The following is a 20,022-nucleotide window of genomic DNA, read 5'->3' as shown; positions in this document are numbered from 1 at the left end:
CTATGGAGCATGCTGCTCGGCTGCTCAGGTCATGTGATCGAGCAGATCCCAGGGTGCTTTTAGTGTCACTGGCAGAGAGAGATGGAGCCTTTGTCGGGTCCCTTAGCACAAACCCTTAGGATTTTGGAACAAAGCCCTTCCACCCTCGGTGGATATCTACTCCTTTTTTGAGAAACAACTTTTGGCTTGCTATTGGGCATGTGACCATGGGTCCCCAATTATCATGCGATCTGAGCTGCCCATCATGGACAGGGTGTTGTCTGACCCACAAAGCCACAAAAATGGGCAGTACACTCATCATCAAATGGGACTGGCATAGGGGCGCCTGCGTGGCTTAGTCACTTGGGCATCTGACTCTTGATTTCAGCTCGGTTCATGATCTCAGGGTCACGGGATTGGGCCCCTCGTTGGACCCTGCGCTCAGCACAGAGTCTGCTTATCCCTCTCCCTCTGCTCCTCCCCCCGCCCGCTCACTCTCTCTCTTTCAAATAAATAGATAAATACAATCTTTTTAAAAAAAATGGGATTGGGGCGCTTGGGTGGCTCAGTTGGTTAAGCGACTGCCTTCGGCTCACGTCATGATCCTGGAGTCCCGGGATTGAGTCCCGCATCGGGCTCCCCGCTCAGCAGAGAGTCTGCTTCTCCTGCTGACCCTCCCCCCTCTCATGCTCTCTCTATCTCATTCTCTCTCAAATAAATGAATAAAAATCTTAAAAAAAAAAATGGGACTGTTATATTTGAGATTGGGCCTACGGAAGCCCTGAACACACAAGTAATTGCATGAGGAAGTGGCCCACGTGCCCATGACTCCTACTCCCACTACATTACCTCCTCTCTCCAAGCCCGCACTTACGGCCTTCTGGAGTGTTCTCTGCACCACGTTGACAGAGGAAGAGAAAACCTAGGCCTGAGTTATAGATCGTTCTGCACAAAGTGGTGATGTACAGCATGATAGCCCCTTTCTGGGACGTTCCCTGAAGAGCAGTGGTGAAGGGAAATCCTCCCCCTGGGCAGAACTTCAAGGGGCACACCTCATTGTTCATTTTGCCTAGAAGATAAACTGTACAGAGGCCTGATCTATAGTGATTCACAGGCTCTGCCCAAGTTACCTGGATGGGAAGGGACTTGAGAAGAACATGATTGGAAACCGGTGACAAGGAGTCTAGGGAAGAAGTATATGGACAGACTTCCCTGAATGGGCAAAGAATCTGAAGCTATTTGTGTCCATGTGAATGCTCACCATTGTCTGTTTTAGGTAGGGGACTGATGCATCATTGGGTGTGTAGATCTTTGTCACTGTTCTATCTTCATTGTGAAATGAGGCTTTTGGCATTCTAACATGTTTCTTTGTCTCATTAAATGTTTTATTTTAGTTGAATTCTGGTATCAGGGCTACAGACCCTGCTTTTTTGTTTCCATTTGTCTCATAAATCTGTATCCGTCCCTTCATTATTCACATTTTTGAATCACTGTATTTTGGTAGTGTTTCTATGATATACACCATAGAACTGGGTTTTACTTATGAGTCATTTTTTTTTTTTTTAAAGGCTCTATGCCCAACGTGGGGTTTGAACTCAGGACCCTGAGATGAAGAGTTGCATGCTCTACCGACTGAGTCAGCCAGGTGCCCCTTTATGAGCTAATTTGAAAATAACTTTCGGGGAGACCTGGCTGTCTGGGTTGGTAGAGCGTTCGACTCTTGATCTCTGGGTTGCGAGTTCAAACCCCACATTGTGTATAGAGATTACTTAAAATCTTTAAAAATAATAATAATAATAATTTTCTTTTAGTAAGTGAGTCAAACCTATTCAGTTACTGGGTTTTTGTTTGTTTATTTAAGTAATCTCTACACCTAACGTGGAGCTCCAACACACAACCCCAAGATCAAGAGTCTCATGCCCCACCGACTGAGCCAGCCACGCACCTCTATACCCCAAATGTTTTCATCATCCCCGACAACGACTCTAAACCCATTAAACAATGACGGCCTCTCTCCCCTCCTCCAGCCCCCGGTATTCTCTATTCTAGTTTCTGTCTGTGATTTTGCCTGTTCTAGGCACCTCATACAACACAGCTTTTTTTTTTTTTAAAGTCTGATGTTAGTCTAATTCTGTTGCCTTTATAACTTTATTTCACATCTTTGCCTGGAGTCCCTGATTTTCTGTTTAAAGTGCAATAACTTTACTTGGATATATTTTAGGATTGATGACTCAATGTCAGTTTCATACAGTAGCTGGTGAGCCCTTTTGATGTGTATGTGGATCCAGACCTTTTATTTCTGGAAAGTCTGCTTGGATTACAGTCTGAGACATTAACTCTTCACCATTTTTATCTCTTTATCTAGCTTTCATTCTCTTGGTTTCTTCCCTTCTTTCTTTTTTTTTTTTTTAAGATTTTATTTATTTGACACAGAGAGATAGCGAGAGCAGGAACACAAGCAGGGGGAGTGGGAGAGGAAGAAGCAGGCTTCCTGCCAAGCAGGGAGCCCGATGTGGGGCTCGATCCCAGGACCCTGGGATCATGACCTGAGCCGAAGGCAGACGCTTAACGACTGAGCCACCCAGGCGCCCTTTCCCTGCTTTTTTTCAATGTCCTCTGTAAACTTTTCATATGAATCTATTCTCTCTTGGGCACTTGGGCACTTCCTTGTTTAAACTTTAGCTATGATATAATTTTGTTATTTTCTTCTTGGAGATCAATTCTCATTTCATTTCTTCCTTTTTTTTTTTTTAGTCTGTTTCTCTTATTAGTTTTTGTATTTCTGATTTGAGGTGTTTTCCCATATCCCCAAATGCTTATTTGAGAATATTTCATTCAGTCTAGAGTATCCTGTTACAGTTTACTTCAGCTTTATGCTCGATTTTGGGAGGAGAACTTTCATCAGTTGAAATATTCTGAATTATATTTCTTTTTCCTTTTCTTTTTTTAAGATTCTTTTTTTTTTTTTTTTTTTTTGAGAGAGAGCTTTCGTGTGAGCAGGGGGAGGGGCAGAGGGAGAGGGAAAGAGAGAATCCCCAAGCAGACTCCCTGCTGAGTGCGGAGCCTGACTTGGGACTCAATCCCAAGACTCTGAGATCATGACTTGAGCCTAAATCAAGAGTTAGCTGCTTAACCGACTGAGCCACCCTGATGCCCCTCTTTTTCTTTTCTTTTTTTTTTTTAAGATTTTTAAAAAAAGATTTTATTTATTTATTTGACAGAGAGATAGAGAGCACAAGTAGGCAGAGAGGCAGGCAGAGGGAGAGGGAGAAGCAGGCTCTCCGCTGAGCAGGGAGCCTGATGCGGGGCTCGATCCTAGGACCCTGGGATCATAACCTGAGCCAAAGGCAGCCACCTAACCGACTGAGCCACCCAGACGCCCCAAGATTTTTTTTTGAAGTAATCTGTACACCCCTTGTAGGGGGCAAACACGTGCCCCACCGACTGAGCCAGCCAGGGGCCCCTATTTGTCTTTTTAAAGATGGCTGTGCTTACGCAAAGTTATAAACACATTCTGTTACATTTTATCTAATACTTTTAGGATTTTTGTATGCTTAGGTCCTTAGTATACGTAGAAATTATTGCCATGACAGTGTGTGAGAATTGTGTGAGGGAGGGCAGGTCTCGATTCATTTTTTCCCAAGTGGATATCCTAAAACCATTTATTACATGGCTCATCATTCCTCGGCTGATGTAAAGTGTTTCCTTTAGTGTTCGCTTTGGCAGCAGATATGCTAAAGTGTTTCCTTTATCCTATGCTAAATACCTACATATCCACAGAACCGTTTCTGGCTCTCTAAAAAATTCCAGTTGTTCAATCCCTCTCTCTCAACACCAACACCACACTCTATTATTTACTAGAGCTTTGTAACAGATTCTGATAGGGCCGGCTCCCTCATTGTTCTTTTTCTAAAGATTTTTAAAAAAATTTTATTTATTTGCCAGAGAGAGAGATGAGAGAGCACAAGCAGGGGGAGCAGCAGGCAGAGGGAGAAGCAGGCTCCCTGCTGAGCAGGGAGCCCGATGTGGGACTCGATCCCAGGACCCCAGGATCATGACCTGAGCTGAAGGCAGAGGCTTAAACAACTGAGCCACCCAGGCGCCCTTGTTCTTTTTCAAAATTTCTTGGCCATGGTGCGTTTTCTCTTCCATGTGAATTGGCTTATCAAGTTCCATGAAAAATTGTCTTGGAATTTTGGTTGAAAGAACACTGATATTATAGATTACCTTGGGGAAAATCAAACCTTGGATTACAGTGAACCTTTCCATTCATGACCGGGGTGTTCCTGTGTGTTTATTCAGGTCTTCTTGTATGTTCTTCAGTAAAGTGTTATAGTTCTTTCTGTAAAGGTCTTGCCCATTTCAAATTAGGTTTATTATTGTTCTAGATTCTTTAAATTTTAGTATCTTCTCCAGTGCCTCCCTTTTGTAGTTTCTCAACCCTTCCAGAGAGCCCCTGCTGAACCCCTTTGCTTCCACAATGACTTATTGCTAGAAGTCCTGGACAGTGTCTGCTTATGTCCTTGTGGCATCTGGCAAGTGTTTTCTCATCTCAACTGTAGGGTAAATCCCCAAAGGGTCAGGCTTGGGTTCTAATTCCTGCTTTGGGCCCCAGGGCTCTTAGCAGGGGAGAGGGAGGGATTTGTTCACTTGGTCATTGGGAAAAAGGGAACGTCAGGAAGCCAGCCCTCTGCAGGGAAAAAGTGGTGTCTCTCTCTCAGGTACCTCAGTGTGTGTGTGTGTGTGTGTGTGGTCCCCGGGCCATCACTTTCTGTAGGAGCCTCTCATGCTTTCCCAAGCAGCTCCTCGCTAGCAGCCTGGTTCAGAACTCAGTTCTGCCACTGCCCCCCTCTGATCTGAGTGATAACGTAGCCGTCTTTGAAGTCTGCCGTAAGCATCCAGGGAGAGGTTGTGCAAGCACGCGGCACTCAGCCTGATTCGCAGGAGGCACACAATGTGCAGGAACTTTAAGAAAAAATCCATGTATTCATTCATTCATCCCTTGGCAAGGGTGTGTGGAGGACATTCCAATCTGAAGGCAGGGAAGGACACGGACTGTTAAGGTGCAAAAAGGAAGGGCGCCTGGGTGGCTCAGTCGTTAAGCGTCTGCCTTCAGCTCAGGTCATGATCCCAGGGTCCTGGGATCGAGCCCCACATCGGGCTCCCTGCTCAGCGGGAAGCCTACTTCTCCCTCCCCCACTCCCCCTGCTTGTGTTCCCTCTCTCGCTGTGTCTCTGTCAAATAAATAAAAATCTTAAAAAAAAAAAAAAAAGGTGCAAGGTGGCAAGGGGGGGCTCCAGTGGGGGCAGTTTGGGCAGAGTCCAAGTCCGAGGGCAGATAAGTGCAGTGCGGAGCTGGTGAAGGGGAGTGATGTGATCTTTAAATAGGCTGCTTTCCCAAGGGCAGTTGGTTGGAGGGGATGAGGTTGAGCTGTCCAGGTGAGAAATGCTGGGCTATGGGCTCATGCACACACCTAGTGTGAAGGTTCTGAGGGGTTCAAAGTGCATCACTGTCTCAAGCATCTTCACATCTCCCCAGTATTTGTGGGTCATAACAAAGAGAGCACAGAATAAATGTCCATTTTACAGCTGGAGAAACTGAGAAATGACTTATTCCTTTTAAAGCAAGGCAGGGTGAAGACTTTGCCCCTTGAATAGGTACTTGCTCAGGTCATCACTCGGTCTAGTTCAGAGTATGAACCCCAATTCTCCCCCTTCAGTCAAGGATCAGCTGAAATCTCTGCCCTCCTGGAGCTACCTCAGCCCACTGGGCTCATTCTTTCTGGCATTGGTGTGTTTGGGGATGGCTCCCTTGGTGATACATTACTTATGGCTATCTGTCCGTTCAGCCATTCTTCCATTCATCCATTTATCCGCCCATTCATCCACCCACCTATCTATCTACTCACCCATCCATCTACCCACCCATCCATCATCCATCCATCCATCCATCCATCCATTTGCCCAATCATCCATCCATCCACTCATTCCCATTCCCGTACCCAACCCTCCAGCCAACCAGCCAGCCATTCACCCACCCACCTATGCACCCAGCCATCCACCCACCCACCTACTTATCCAACAGTCCCCGAGCCCTATTGTGTGGCTTGTCTGTGCCAGGCACTCGGCTGCTAGAGATGGCACAGGCACTTTCACAGGTTGGATTGTGTCCCCTCAAATTCATATGTTGAAATTGTAACACCCAGTACCTCAGAATATGACTTTATAGAATCACTGCAGATATCATTAGTTAAAATGAAGTCATCAGGGTGGGCCCTGATCCAATACGACTGGTGTCCCTATAAAAAAGGGGGGAAATTCAGACACGTACCGGATGCGCACACAGGGAGAACACCACGTGTAGATGAAGGCAGAGATCGGTGATGCTTCTACAAGCCAAGGAGTGCCAAAGATGGCCAGCAGACCGCCAGAAGCTAGGCAAATGCCTGGAATAGATTCTTCCTCACATCCCTCAGAAGGAATCAACTTTGTCGACACCTTGATCTTGGATTCTAGCCTCCAGAACTGTGAGACAATAAATTTTGGTTGTGTAAGCCACCAAGTCTGTGGTGCTTTGTTACAGCAGGGTCCTGGCACTCATGAACTCCGCTAGGAGAGGGAAGCCTGTGTGATCGTACCTGATCTGGAGGTCAGGAAGGGCTTCCTAGAAGAGGTGATGCTATGCTGGGCATTGAGAGACCAGTAGGAGTGTATCGGTCAGAGAAGTCAGAGAAGAGCATTCTAGGCAGAGAGAAGAATACATGCAAAACCCAGGGGGAGGCATGAGTGTATGTCAGACACTTTTCCTTGAACTTCACTGAATTGACCTACTTCCGTCGGCCCCGCTGAGCATCTGAGGCCTGGCAACCCTCTGCTGACACCCTTTGCTCCAAGATCGTGGAAAAAAGGATTTTTACCAGGATGCCGCCTGGACACCTCTGGCACGCACCATTCTCCCCAGCGGGGGGCGCTCACGTGCTCTTGCCGGGCACAGGCTCCGGGTAACCTCCTGGCATTTGTCAGGGCCCAAGGCCTCCGCGCTGGGGAGGAGGTGCCGTTAGCCCGCTGCCTGGGTGAGGATGGGAGCTCTGTGTTGGCCAGGCCCCCCCCCCCCCGAGCCCTGGAGGAGACACACAGTCACGTGACGCTCGGTACAAGTACTTTATTTGAGTTACAATAGTGCCACACCAAAACTACAGTAGCACAGAACATAATAATACAAAAAATAGATTCCCAGCTCCAAACCCCACGTCCACGTACCCGCGGAGCCGCCAGCCCTATGGCTCCCTGGGCCTGAGGGGGGCGGCTTTCAGAGCCGCCCATCCCCTCAGGCTTCCTTCAGCTCTGGAGGGGTAGGGACAGTGGGGGCTGCTTCCTTTGCTTCCATCCCTGCTGGGCCGGAGCCCTGCTCTCCCCAGACCCCCTGCTGAATGCAGTCTGCACCCCCTCTGGCTGGACCCTCAGCCCCGGGACACTTGATTCTGCGGGGAGGTTCCAGTCCCTGGCGCCGGTGGACACTCTCGAGGACTGTGAGCTTCCATGGGGAAGGTGGGAAGGACGGAGGGGGGCAGAGGAGGTACCAGAGGGCGCCAGGGCTGGGAAGCCCACCTCTGTGTGGCAAGGTGCGTGCGGCAGCCCCTGACTCTGGCTTCTTCTCTGGCTCCTGGCCTACCTTTCCTCTGAAGAGCTACCAGGCCCGCTGCTTGCGGGGACCAGGGGCCTCATGCCCATTGTGCTGGGCCCCTTGGGCAGGGAGGGTCCTGGCTGCAGGGGCGAGGCGAGCGCGCTGAGGGGGCACGGCCAGGCCTCGGGCGGCCGAGATGGGTGAGCCGCGACGGGCACCGGCTGCTCTGGCCTCAGGGAGGGACACCAGTCCTGGTTCCCTGACACCACAGGCTGGACTGACCGTGGCGGGGGAGCCTTTCCCTCACAGTCCTCCTTGGCTGAAAACATCGCCAAGTGAGGAGTCCATCTGGCTACAAGTATTGTCTTGACTCAGCCGAAGGGGCTGAGGGTGGGATGGGGCTCAGGGCACGTTCCGGGGTCCGTCAGATTCCCAGCCGTGGCGCCACGGACCTGCCTGCAGGCTAGAGCCCCCGGGCTGCCGTGAGGGGCAGCTCTGTGGACACTGGCAGGAGGGGGCATGGCCTTGCGTTACAGTCAGGACACTTGAAGGCTTCACTGAGGAGGCAGAGGGGCACCTGGTAGAGGGCTGTCTCCTTGGGGTGCAGCCTGGGCTGCAGCCTCAGCTAAGGCACTAAAGATGGAGGGCGGGCTGGCGGGGCTGGCCGTGGTCCTGGGAGCCAAGCTCAGGCCGGAGCCCAGAGGCAGGATCCGGGCCCTGCAGGACAGGAGAGTGGTCTTCCCTTTTCTCCTTCCCCCGGGGAAGAGGGTCAGCAAGGCAGACCCCGAAGACGCTGGGATGGGAGGGTTGCTGCGGACAGGCAAATGGCCCCTGGGCCACACATGGAGCGGCCAGGAGAGGGACAGAAAGAGGCTACCTACGGCATGGCAGAGAGCATCTGACGCAGGGCGAGGCCTCGCGGGGCTCCTGCCATCCAGGTCCAGGGTGCCTGGGTGCCCTGGGGCTGGGTTTGAAGGCCACGAGCTGGCCTCACCCTGCTGCAGCCATCAATTTCCTGCTGCGACTTTGGGGATCAGGCCGTCCTTGTTGGGGTTCCCACTGTTGGACTCTGGGGACAGAGGCAGGCAAGCTGTGAGGGGCAGTGTCCGTGAGGGGGCCTCTGCCCCTTCCTGGCCTCCACATCTCTCCTCTTTACACCTTGTGACCGCAAAACCAGCTGACAGAGGCTGAAATTGCAAACGCCAAGGACTGGATCAGCTCTCTACTTGGGGACATGCTCAGGGGCGGGGGATGGCTGCCTCAGCCGACCTCACAGCGAGTGAGGAAGGAAGGGGTAAATCAGTGGGTCTTCCCTTATCCACAGGTTATTTAGAAAAACAGAATATAATAAATATACCAATCCTTTCCTTAAAAAAAAAAAGTGTTTTAAATGCATTATTTCCCTGAAGATTTCCAGTGTATTCCACAATGTTTAAAAAATAGTTTCCCCAAAAATATATCTTTAAAGCATTTGACACAGTGGTATTTGTGGTGTTTCTGGCACTGGATGTGGGCAGGGGTCCGTGTCCCACTGCCCTTGTCAGTATGGGGCCCAGGCCCTGTAAGCCACCAGCCTAACACCCAAATGCCCGTGAGAACTGGCACACGTGTGCCTGGGATGACAGGGTCTTCACAGGGGATCAAATCTCGGATTGTGTTGAGAACCCACATCAGAGGCTCGGTTCCGGCTGGAAACCCTCCAGTGTGGGGTAGGGGGGGCCCTGGGCGGCCAGGGGGCGGGGCGACACCCCGGACGCTGGATGGAAAGGTGGCCCAACAGGCTCCACCTGGGGGCTCATCCTCTGTCTTGGCTCACGGTGCTGCCACCCTCACCAGACCTCACACTTGTGATGAGGGTTCATGGGGGAGCCAGGCGGGCAGTGGAAGTGTTCTGAGAACTCCCTGGAGTTAGAGACGGAGCCAATGACCCGGAAGCGGGAGGGGCTGTGAGGATCGGTGATGAGGCCTTCGTGGGAACTCTCAGGTGTGCGGACAGAGCACCAGACCTTTGTGAGGCAACAAGGGAGAAGCTAGGTCACTGTGGGGCCCTGAGACCACCAGACTGCCCCTGTCCACAACAGCAGGGGAATGAGCCCCCACCTGGTTCTGAGACCCTTGGGCATCTGGAGGGGCGACTGGGTGGGTAGGGAAGAGACCGTGGGCTGGTATGTCCCCCATCCCAGCATCCTCTACTGTGGTCACCTCTGTCTGTCCTGGGCCTCTGCATTAGATTTCCTCTGAACAAAGGATTCTGCCCCCAAACCAGTCTGAATACCTTGAACTGAGTCCTGGTCACTCACATCCTGGGCAGAACAAAAACTGTCTAATGGCCTGGTGGCTCTGGGCACTAACAGAAGACTATACATTAATGCCAATTCAAGGGACCTCCTGGGACATCTTGAGTTTAGGAAATTTCTAGAACCCCTGAACCAGAGGGCCCTTAGCACTCACTTGTCCTCTCATCTACCTGATACAGGAAACCTTTTGATGGCATTCATGGCCCTTAATCGGATTTCTCTACTGGCAGAAAGCTCATCTTCTTACAGAGTAGATGTCCTATGGACAGTCCAATGAGCTAGAAGTTTCTCAATTAAGAAGCCTTTGGCTCTCAGAGTTCCTGGAATATCAAGATGGCAGAAATGTGCCTGAGTTTGGCATATTTTCCTACAACGAACTCACCTGTGCAAAGCCCAGGAAGAAGAGCTGGTTATTGGTGAGGCCCAGGGTGGGCAATGTCTGCTCAGCCCCATTCTTCTTCACCCAGTTCTGGTAGGCCTGGGAGCAGAGAAAACAAAGTTCAGGGGCTCCCATACACAGGAGCAAACAGGGCAACGATGGGGGGCCAGTGCGGGAGGCCTCGGGGAGCTCTACCCTGTTGGGGCAAGGACTTGTTTGGGGGAGTCTGGGGTCCCCCCTCTGCCCAGAGGAGCAATCTTCTTCACCAGCACTCATTCCGAGAGGCTTTTTTTTTTTAAAGATTTTTATTTATTTATTTTGAGAGAGAGAGAATGAGAGAGAACACATGAGAGGGGATAGGGTCAGAGGGCAAAGCAGACTCCCTGCCGAGCAGGGAGCCCGATGCGGGACTCGATCCCGGGACTCCAGGATCATGACCTGAGCCGAAGGCAGTCGCTTAACCAACTGAGCCACCCAGGCGCCCAATTCCGAGAGGCTTTAAACACCATCTACATGGCCATGGCTCTCAGGTGCATATTTCCAGCTCCAGCCTCTTCCCTGATTTGAATATTCACAGCTTCAGCTGGATTTCCAAGATGCATCCAGACTTAATATGGCACAGACAGAATGAGGGGTTACACACGTGCATGCATTCACACCCACATGCATGCATGCACACACACTTTCCCACCGCGGTCAATGGCACCACCAACCACCTAGTGCCTCGGGCCCCAACCCCAGAGTTCTTCTTTGAGCTTCTCTTTCTTTCTTTTTTTAAAGATTTTTTTAAAGTAATCTCTACACTCAACGTGGGGCTCGAACTCATGACCTGGAGATCAAGAGTCGCATGCTCTTCCAACTAAGCCAGCCGGGCGCCCTGAGCTTCTTGTTCAATTATCCAAACCACCTAAATCTGGCCACTTCTCACCCCTGCCGTGCTTCATCCCTTCTCTTGCCTGGACAATCTCACAAGAGCTTGCTAACCAGACTCCTTGACTCAAGCTGGTCCAATTCCAATCCCCTCCCGACACAACATCTTAAGTCATCCTCATAAAGCCAGGGTTGGTAGACTTTCCTGCGAAGGGCCAGAGAGTAAATATTTTCAGCCTTGGAGGCCAAACAGTCTCAGTGCAACTACTCTGTTCTGGCGTTGTGGTGTGAAAACAGTTGCGGACAGCATGGAGCCCAACAGGCCCGGCGGGGGTCCCCCTACATTTTTATTTACAAAAACAGGCTGAGGGCTGGATTTGGCCCACAGGATATAAGTTTGCTGACCCTTGGGTTTTTGTTTTGTTTTGTTTTTTGAGGTTTTACTTATTTAAGTAATTTCTATACCCCATGTGGGGCTCGAACTCATGACCCCGAGATCGAGAGTCGCACGTTCTTCCGACTGAGCCAGCTGGGCGTCCCTGCTCACTCTGGTTTTAAAGGATAAATTAGATCACGTCATCCTCCTGACAGCCCAGTGACGCAGGGAGTGGGTGTTCACAGCCAAGCACACTGTGGCTCAAGGAGGCTAAGTGACTTTCTCCAGAACCAGGACTGGAACCCGGAACTGGCTCCATGACCAGTGTCCCTCCCCTCTCCTCCCCTCTTGGGCCCACTGCTGCCTGATTTAATGATGCCTATCCCTGCCAAGGTAGGAACCCGCAGGTCATCAGGTGGCTCCAGCCTAAGCCCCATCCTCTGTCTGTCAGTCGGGCGGACTCGTCTGGAAAGCCCTCTGCACGCCACGCTCTGTGCGAGGACTTCCGCAGACCTCTCCGTCCGTCCCCGCTACCCCCCGCCCCGTTCCGCAGATGAGCAAACAGAAGGTCACGCAGCGGCTGCAGCTGGTCCCAGCCTGTCCGTAAAGACCCTTTCCTGAGGAGGCCCCTGCACAGACCCAGACCCGGGCCGGGGCGTGTGGGGAATGAGCTCTTACCCGATAGGCCGCCTTGAGCCCCCCGTTGTCGGCGATGTTCTCCCCCAGCGTGTGCCGGCCGTTCACGGGCTCCCCATTCACACTGTAGTTGCCATATTGCTCCACCATGCACTCTGTCTGCTGCTTGAAAGCCTCCACGGACGAGTTCTTCCACCAGGGCCGAAGGTTCCCGTCCTTGTCATACTCTCGTCCTGTGGGTTCCCAGGGAAGCGTCAGGTCAAGGGGGAGGAGGGGGGAGGAGGCAGGGCTCACTGCGCCGCTCCGCCCATCTCTCCTCCCCCATCTCTCCTCCCGGTGAGAAGTGGCCCACCCATCCTCCCTCTGGACCCACCCGCCCATCCCCCTCCCCCCCAGGGTCTACCCAGCAGCACTGGGGAGATGATGCTGGCCTGGGTGCCAGAGGAGCTGGGAGAATGAGCCAGGCAGTTGGGGGGTAGGTGGGGGAGAGGATGGAGGAATGTGATGTGGGTAAAGGGTCAGCACATTCATGGTTCGGTGTTGCTGGATTCATTGTCAAGGCTGACTGAGGGCCTCGGACCCCGGTCCCACCTCCTCCTTCCTGGCCTTGGGGTCCCCAAGGCAGGAGGGAATGAAGAGTCTCGATGTTTTGGTGAGGAGGCGAATGACTTCAACTCCTTTGATGGCAGTTGGCCCAGAGAAGTCTCTGGAGTGCTGGAGAAATGTGAGCTCCCTGCTGACTACTAACACCCACTCCTGAGTACGGGACACCTTCCAGGAACCCCCTGTGTCTGACACAGTCCCCAGAATCACCACACGAGGCTGCAATCATCATGCCCATTTTACAGACAAGGATGAGGAGGCGTGGAGAAAGGACAGGACTCGTTCAAGTTCATTCAAGGGGCAGGGGCAGGGCCAGGGCCAGGATTGAACCCAAACCCATCTGTCTCCAGACCTTTGGAAGTGACAAGAGCAAAGCAGAGGCAGTGGGGCCAGGAGCCAATGTGCCCCGTTTGAAGGGGACCCCAGGAAGCCGTACCTTGATCATCAAAAGCATGAGTCAGCTCGTGGCCCACGACAACACCAATGCCACCGAAGTTTAAGGCCCTGGAGAGGGGGACACAAAGGTGAGGGTGACGCCCCCAAGGAGACATCACTTCCTGGGTCTAGAGACAAAGCAGGGTCCCACAGGCTCTGTGGGGATGTGGCCACAGCCTGAGCCTCCAGCAAACCCCTAAGGGTAGTCAGAGGCTGGGCAAATGGGCTGTGGTCCGCCTGTAGCCCCTGAAGGCCAAGCATTGTGCTAGACGCTTCAACTGCACTGTCCTCTTTGGTCACCTCAGAAGAGTTTGGTATTAGTGATCGACTGTTTGGATAAGCAAACCAAGACTGGGAACGGTTCCATCACTTTACCCAAGGGCCCCACAGTCAGCAAAGAGCAGACCTGGGATTCAAACCCAGGGCCTTTCTCAGACCGTGCTCTCACACTTTCCACCCCCACACCCCAGCTGTGACTGCTCTAAAACACCACTAGGGGGGCTTTCCCCTAGAGAGGGCACCTGACTTCATGACATGCCCCCAAGCTCCCACTGTGCAGGGGCTTCTGGACCCCGGAGACCCCTGGAGGGAAGCGCAGGGAGTGAGGATGCTGTTCTCGCTGCAATTTCTGAGAGCCCCAAGCTCTCTGGGCCAGTGGGACAAAAAGCCCTCAGGGAGACTGGCTGGCTCATGGTCAGCTGCGGGCCCCAGGGCTGGGCTGAGTGTCCACGGAGGGCTGGGGGAAGGAGATGGGGTCAAGCAACTCAAGCATCCTACTTGGGCGAGGAGCGGGTGTAGAACGGCGCCTGTAGGATCCCAGCAGGAAACACAATCTCATTCTTGGTGGGCGAGTAGTAGGCATTCACCATGGGTGGGGTCATGCTCCACCTGCATGCAAACACATGAGAAAGCTCAGGCCCAGCTGGTGGGGAGGCAAGGGGGGTTAGCCCATCTGGCAGGTGCCAAGGGCCTGAACCCCAGCCCCAAGGGCACACAAAGACAAGGACATCTTTAGCAGCAGTGTTTTTGAGGGTGATAACCAGAAAACACCCACGTGTCTTCAAAGAAAGGGATCAGTTAAATCCGATGTCACACCACACAGTGGAACAGTCAGGTGCTTATGAAGAACCAGAAAGGTCACTGCTGCCGATCGGTTCTCAAAGTATGGACTGTGGACACCTGGAGGGGTCTCAAGTCCCTTTCAGGGGGTCTGCGAGGCCAAAACTATCTTCCATAATAATACTAAGACATGATTTGTCTTTTCCACCATGGTGACGTTTGCCCTGACGGTGGAAAAGCAATGGTGGGTGGAGCTGCCAGAGCCCATGAGTGAATCAAGGTAGGGGCCCGGGTTGTTCTAGCGGTCCCCGCCTTCCTCACCAGGAAAAACAAACCCATCTCCCTGAGGCACATCGCTGAGGAAGTAGCACGAGTTCTTCATGTTTTTTTGTTTTATTTATTTAAGTCATCTCCACACCCAACGTGGGGCTCGAACTCATGATCCCGAGATCAAGAGTCGCGTGCTCTACTGATTGAGCCAGCCAGCGCCCCACGATTACCTAATGTCATTAAATCTAGACCCTTGAGTAGGAGTGTCTTGATATTCGGTGTGACCAGATGGGAAGTCCACACGAGCACTTGTGCTTTTCTCATGGGACCCTGTTTGTACTTGTGAGGATGACTGGCCAACTGGCATTTCAGACTTGGCAGACATCTGGTATCTGGTAGACATCTTGAAAATGAAGTGAGTTTATCACCTCAAGGAAAACAACTGACATCATCTGTTGCCAGTGATAAAAATTCAAGGTTTAAAAAAACTTTGGGGGCGGCTGGCTGGCTCGGATGGTAGAGCATGCGAGTCTTGATCTCTGGCTTGTGAGTTCAAGCCCACACTGGGCATAGAGCTTACTTAAAAAAATAAGAATAAAAAAAATTTTTAAAGAAATTAAAAAATTACGGGCGCCTGGGTGACTCAGTCAGTTAAGCGTCTGACTTTGGCTCAGGTCATGATCTCAGTGTCCTGGGATCGAGCCCCGGCTTTGGGCTCCCCGCTCATCAGGGAATCTGCTTCTCCCTCTCCGTCTGTCTCTGCCCCTCCCCTTGCTCTCTCTGTCTTTCTCAAATATATAAGTAAAATCTTTAAAATCTTTAAAAATTAAAAAAACTTTGAGGTTTCAAGGAAAATTAATTAATTAGTAAATTAATCAGTAAAATTAATTACAAGAACTTGTATCAGTCACCATAAACTTGATAGCTTCCAAACACTGAAAGACTTTTTATTTAAATTCAATTAGCCAACATATAGTACATCATTAGTTTCAGATGTAGAGTTCAATAATTTATCAGTTGCTAAAGAGTTCTCTCAGGAGGTCAACAGTGATATGAACAAAGGTGGATTTTTTTGGATATGGTATAATGAAAATGTCACTATTTAGAGGTATATAAAAGTCAGCAAGCCTTGTTCCAAATGACCAACGCATGATGTTACAAATCATGGCTGGATAAAAGATCCATTCAAAGTGCAAGACAGACTGACAGACTTTAGTGTAACAGTGCAGGAAAAGTTCATGGCTATGGGTTCAGGTTCCACAGTGCAACTAACCTTTAAGAAATTATGACTTGCTGAGTTTTGGTGCAGTTATCAATGAAGGATGTGCACAAATAGAGAAAAGGTTACTAAAGCATCCCTCCCTTTTCCAACTTCATATCTGCATGAGACTAGGTTTTCATTTGGGGGCAGAGGGGCGGAGGGAAAGGGAGGGAATTTTTTTTTTTAAGACTTAATATTTTAGAGAGAGAGAGAGTGCGCGAATGCGTGCACGCATGCAGGGGGGAGCGGCAGAAGGAGAGGTAGAGAGAGAATCTCAAGCAGACTCCTGCTGAGCATGGAGCCCAACAGGGGGCTCAATCCCTCGACCCTGAGATCACGACGGGAGCTGAAATCAAGAGTTGGTTGCTTAACCAAGCTGAGCCACCCAGGCGTCCTGAGAGAGAATCTTAAGCAGGTTCCACAACTAGTGCAGAGCCTGATGAGGAGCTCGATCTCATAACCATAAGAACATGACCTGAACCGGAATCAAAAGTCAGATGCTTAACCGACTGAGCCACCCAGGAACCCCTAGATTTTCTTTATACATTTTGAAACAATATATTGCAATAAATTGAACATAGAAGCAAATATGAGAATCCAGCTGTCTTCTATTAAGCCAGATATTAAAGAAATACGCAAAAAGTAAAATAATACTTTTTTTCTCACTAAACTTTTTTTTTTTTTTAAAGATTTTATTTATTTATTTGACAGAGAGAGACATGGCGAGAGAGGGAACACAAGCAGGGGGAGTGGGAGAGGGACAGACTTCCTGCTGAGCAGGGAGTCCGATGCAGGGCTCCATCCCAGGACCCTGGGATCATGACCTGAGCCGAAGGCAGACGCTTAATGACTGAGCCACCCAGACGCCCCTAAAAAAGTTATTTTTCATAAAATTTACATTAAATTGATATAATCTCCATACACAAAGAGACTCTTTGGGGTCCAATAATTTTTCAAGAGTGTAGAAGGGGGTGCCTGGCTGGCTCAGCTGGAAGAGCATACGACTCACAGGGTTGTGAGTTCGAGCCCCACGTTGGATGCAGAGATTACCTAAATAAATAAAACTAAAAAAAAAAAAAAAAAAAAAGAGTATAGAAGGGGCCCTAATGGTAGAAACATTTGCCCACTCAATAATTTTTCTGGTGTGGAGGGGAAGGCCAGTGATGGGTGGAGTGAGACAGAAAGGACATTTTCTCCAAGAGCTTATTAGACAGTCACTCTGTCTCTTCCAGGTGAGCCTTGAAGAGATGTGTTGTGGGGTACTGAAGCCATGGGAAGATAGAAATCGAAAACATCATATATATATTCAAATAATCATGGCTCCATACATTAATGGGCAGGAGGCAGAATTTATTTATTTTTTAAAAGATTTTTATTTATTTATTAGAGAGAGAAAGAGAGCATGAGCAGAGGGGAGGGGCAGAGGGTAAGAGAGAAGCCGATTCTCAGCTGGGGCAGGGACCCTGACGCGGGCCTTCATCCCAGGACTCTGAGATGACCTGGGGCTCAATCCCAGGACCTAGATCATGACCTGAGCCAAAGGCAGATGCCTAACCCGATGGAGCTGCCTGGGCGCCCCCAGGAGGCAGAATTTAAATGAAAACTTTTAAGCTAAATTAAAAGACTTCAGATAAATTCGGAACCTTGTGGCAGTACCTGTACCATATTCTGGAGATAAAAAACCGCCTTCGGTGCATTTAGGGGAGAGGGTTCCTCTGTAGGAGACAGAAATCTTAAGAGGAAACAGAGATGTTCAAACTCTTATTGACCACGTGGGGGCGCCAGAAGCAAAGAGAATTCTTGCTTCCCCCTTTTGGTAAGATTTATTCTGCAAAATGTTTTAGGCGTGGGGGGAGCTTATTTTGAGAGGTAGAGCTGGGCTGACAACATATGAGTTTTCTGAGGAGACTGCTCAAAAAATGACAGAAACCAGGGCTCATTCCAGATTATTTTAAGAAGGTGTGAGGTCCAGGAAGAAGCTGTATTTTAAAAAAACTTCCCCCAGGGGGCGCCTTGGTGGCCTAGTGGGTTGAGCCTCCAACTCCTGGTTTTGGCTTGGGTCTGATCTCAGGGTGGTGGGATCGAGCCCCATCTCGGGCTCCGTGCTCAGTGCAGAGTCTGCTTGAGAGTCTCCCTCTCACTCCACTCGTTCTCTCTCTCAAATAAATAAATAAATCTTAAAAAACACCAAACAAACAAAAAACCCTCCCCAGAGGGTGCTGACGTGCAGCAAGGTTTGGGAACCACAGCTGTTGGGGGCCCATTTGGAATCTCCGCTAGCTGAGGGCCTCCTAGCGCTCACACCTGACTGTCAACATGGCTCCTCCCGTCTTCTCTGCGAATAAGGAGGCAGACGTTCCCAGTGCTGAAGTGGGAGACGCCAGGCTGCTCTGCCCACCGGCGGGGCGCCGGGGGCACACAGAGCCAGGCCGGTCCCAGCTCCTGGCTGGGCACAGTTCCTCGGTCCCTGGTTTCTTCATCTGAAGAGTAGGAGAGCGACGGTGCCCACTCCTCAGATGGCGCTTGTGACCGTTATGTCTGGCATTTGCGTGCGTGTGAGAGAAGCACGCTCAGCCCAGAGCACCCCTGTGTTCTGGGCGCCAGTGCCCTCCCAGCAAGGCCCCGGGGACTCACTGGTCTCTGTTGGGAGCTTTCCTCAGCTGGTCGGCAGTGACCCTCCAGGAGAAGTTAAAAAACCTCATGGCGTTCTCAAAGTAGAGGTCCGGGACTGCGGTGTACTGGCCGAGAGGAAGCAGAAGTTTGGGATGAGAGCGCGCCCGGGCTGGGAGGCCCCTCGGCTCCTCACACGCAGACCCCTTCTTCTAAAGCCGAGGAAGCTCAAACCCCACAAGGTTAAGGGACTGGTCCACAGGTCAGAGGCCGGAACGGAAGGCTCGGGACCGCAGGCTTGGGTTCTTGCCGTGGCCCTGACCTTGCTGGGGCCTGGCACCCTCTCCCGTTCAAGGACACACTGAGAGCTTCACGGGGCTGCTCGGCACACACCAGTGTCACAGGCCCTCGGCAGTGCCTGGGCCTTAGACAACAGATCTCTCCAGCGCTGTCTGACAGGACTTTCTGTGATGATGGATGCGTTCTCTGCCTGTTACCCAGTATGGCAGACGCCAGCCACACGTGGCTACTGAGCATTTCAAATGTGGCTGGTGTGACTGTTAAATTTAGATTTTAGCTAATTAAACAGCAGTGGTCGGTAGCTACCACACTGGATACCACACGAATCAAGCTGGGGTCTAGCTCTGAAATGTCAGGGGACAGGCATCACCGCACGCCTTCCTCAGCACTCAGCCCAGCCTTTCGGCTCTTTTCAGGGGCATGGTTCTCCCTCAGATCCACTCCAGAGCTTTCTGGCTTCTCGTCAGAGCTCTGGTAAAATGCTGGGCCCTTGGGGACAGGACTCTGATCTTGTAGGCTGTGCCTGCGCTGTCCCCAGGAGTCTCCGGGTCTTGTGTCGTGACACCCCGGAGCATCTTAAATTATCCTCGAGGAAAAAGGCTGCGGGATGAGTCAGTCCTGTATTCTCGGAAGTAATTTTAATATTCTTAGGTTTTAAATAGAGCCATGATGAGGGGTTATTATAATTGCAAAAATGCCTGAATTTCACAAATTTCAATCACAAGAAGATATAAAACTATCTTTCAGGGCAGAAGCACAATCCGTTTATGGGGATGACCTGCCGAAAGTTCTAACCACCAGGAATATATCGAGTACCCTTGTTGCCTCAATGAAGCTTAAACGCGCATTTGGGATTCACGCCTCCTTTTTCCCATTAGCATTTGGAGGTCCAAATGAGGTCCAGGTTTCTCTGGGAAGGTGGGGGAAGACCCTGGGCAGAGGAGGCAATCGGGGGGCCGGGAAGGAAGAGGTGGTATGAGGGGCTCCATTCCTCACTCTGCCTCCTGCTGTTTTAGGGGCCTTCATTCTGTCTGTCCCTCCTAGGGTCTGCTCACCTCCATTATTTCCCCCCATTAAATGGTGCATGCAGCAGGGCACATGGCACCGTTTGGTCCTGACTGCTGGGCACTGACAGTGGCTCTGGGAGGGGAGGGGCCTCCAGCAGGCCCAGGAGAGGAGGGGCACAGAACAGCCCCCTCGCACCTGGTCCATCCCCACACCCCACACCGACGTATCTGGAGATGCCTTGACAGTCAAGGTACCTCTCGCATCCCACCCGGACCCAGCCTGCTTCTGCTCTTCCCCAGGTGGGGACCTCAGGGAC

At 51.1% G+C, this 20,022-nt stretch overlaps 1 protein-coding gene across 3 annotated transcripts in view; it reads right to left on the bottom strand.

Annotated features, from left to right (window-relative positions):
- Positions 1–7,125: 7,125 nt before the first annotated feature.
- ECE1 (endothelin converting enzyme 1) overlaps positions 7,126–20,022 on the bottom strand; it is a 113,236-nt gene continuing 100,339 nt past the window's right edge. For all 3 annotated transcript variants that reach the window (XM_045898518.3, XM_045898519.3, XM_045898516.3), the window contains 6 exons: positions 18,423–18,526; positions 13,976–14,086; positions 13,200–13,267; positions 12,203–12,393; positions 10,282–10,377; positions 7,126–9,608 (listed from right to left, as the gene is read on the bottom strand). In XM_045898518.3, coding sequence (XP_045754474.1) covers positions 9,432–9,608; positions 10,282–10,377; positions 12,203–12,393; positions 13,200–13,267; positions 13,976–14,086; positions 18,423–18,526 — 747 coding nt within the window. In that variant the 3' untranslated portion in view covers positions 7,126–9,431. The remainder of the gene's footprint in view (positions 9,609–10,281; positions 10,378–12,202; positions 12,394–13,199; positions 13,268–13,975; positions 14,087–18,422; positions 18,527–20,022) is intronic.

The sequence above is a fragment of the Mirounga angustirostris genome, unplaced genomic scaffold (assembly GCF_029215605.1).
Source record: "Mirounga angustirostris isolate CCGP_5_RB_7025 unplaced genomic scaffold, mMirAng1.0.hap1 SCAF_4, whole genome shotgun sequence".
Classification (NCBI taxonomy): domain Eukaryota; kingdom Metazoa; phylum Chordata; class Mammalia; order Carnivora; family Phocidae; genus Mirounga; species Mirounga angustirostris.
The sequence above is the reverse complement of the archived record's forward strand: the minus strand, read 5'-3'. Positions and strand labels throughout refer to the sequence as shown.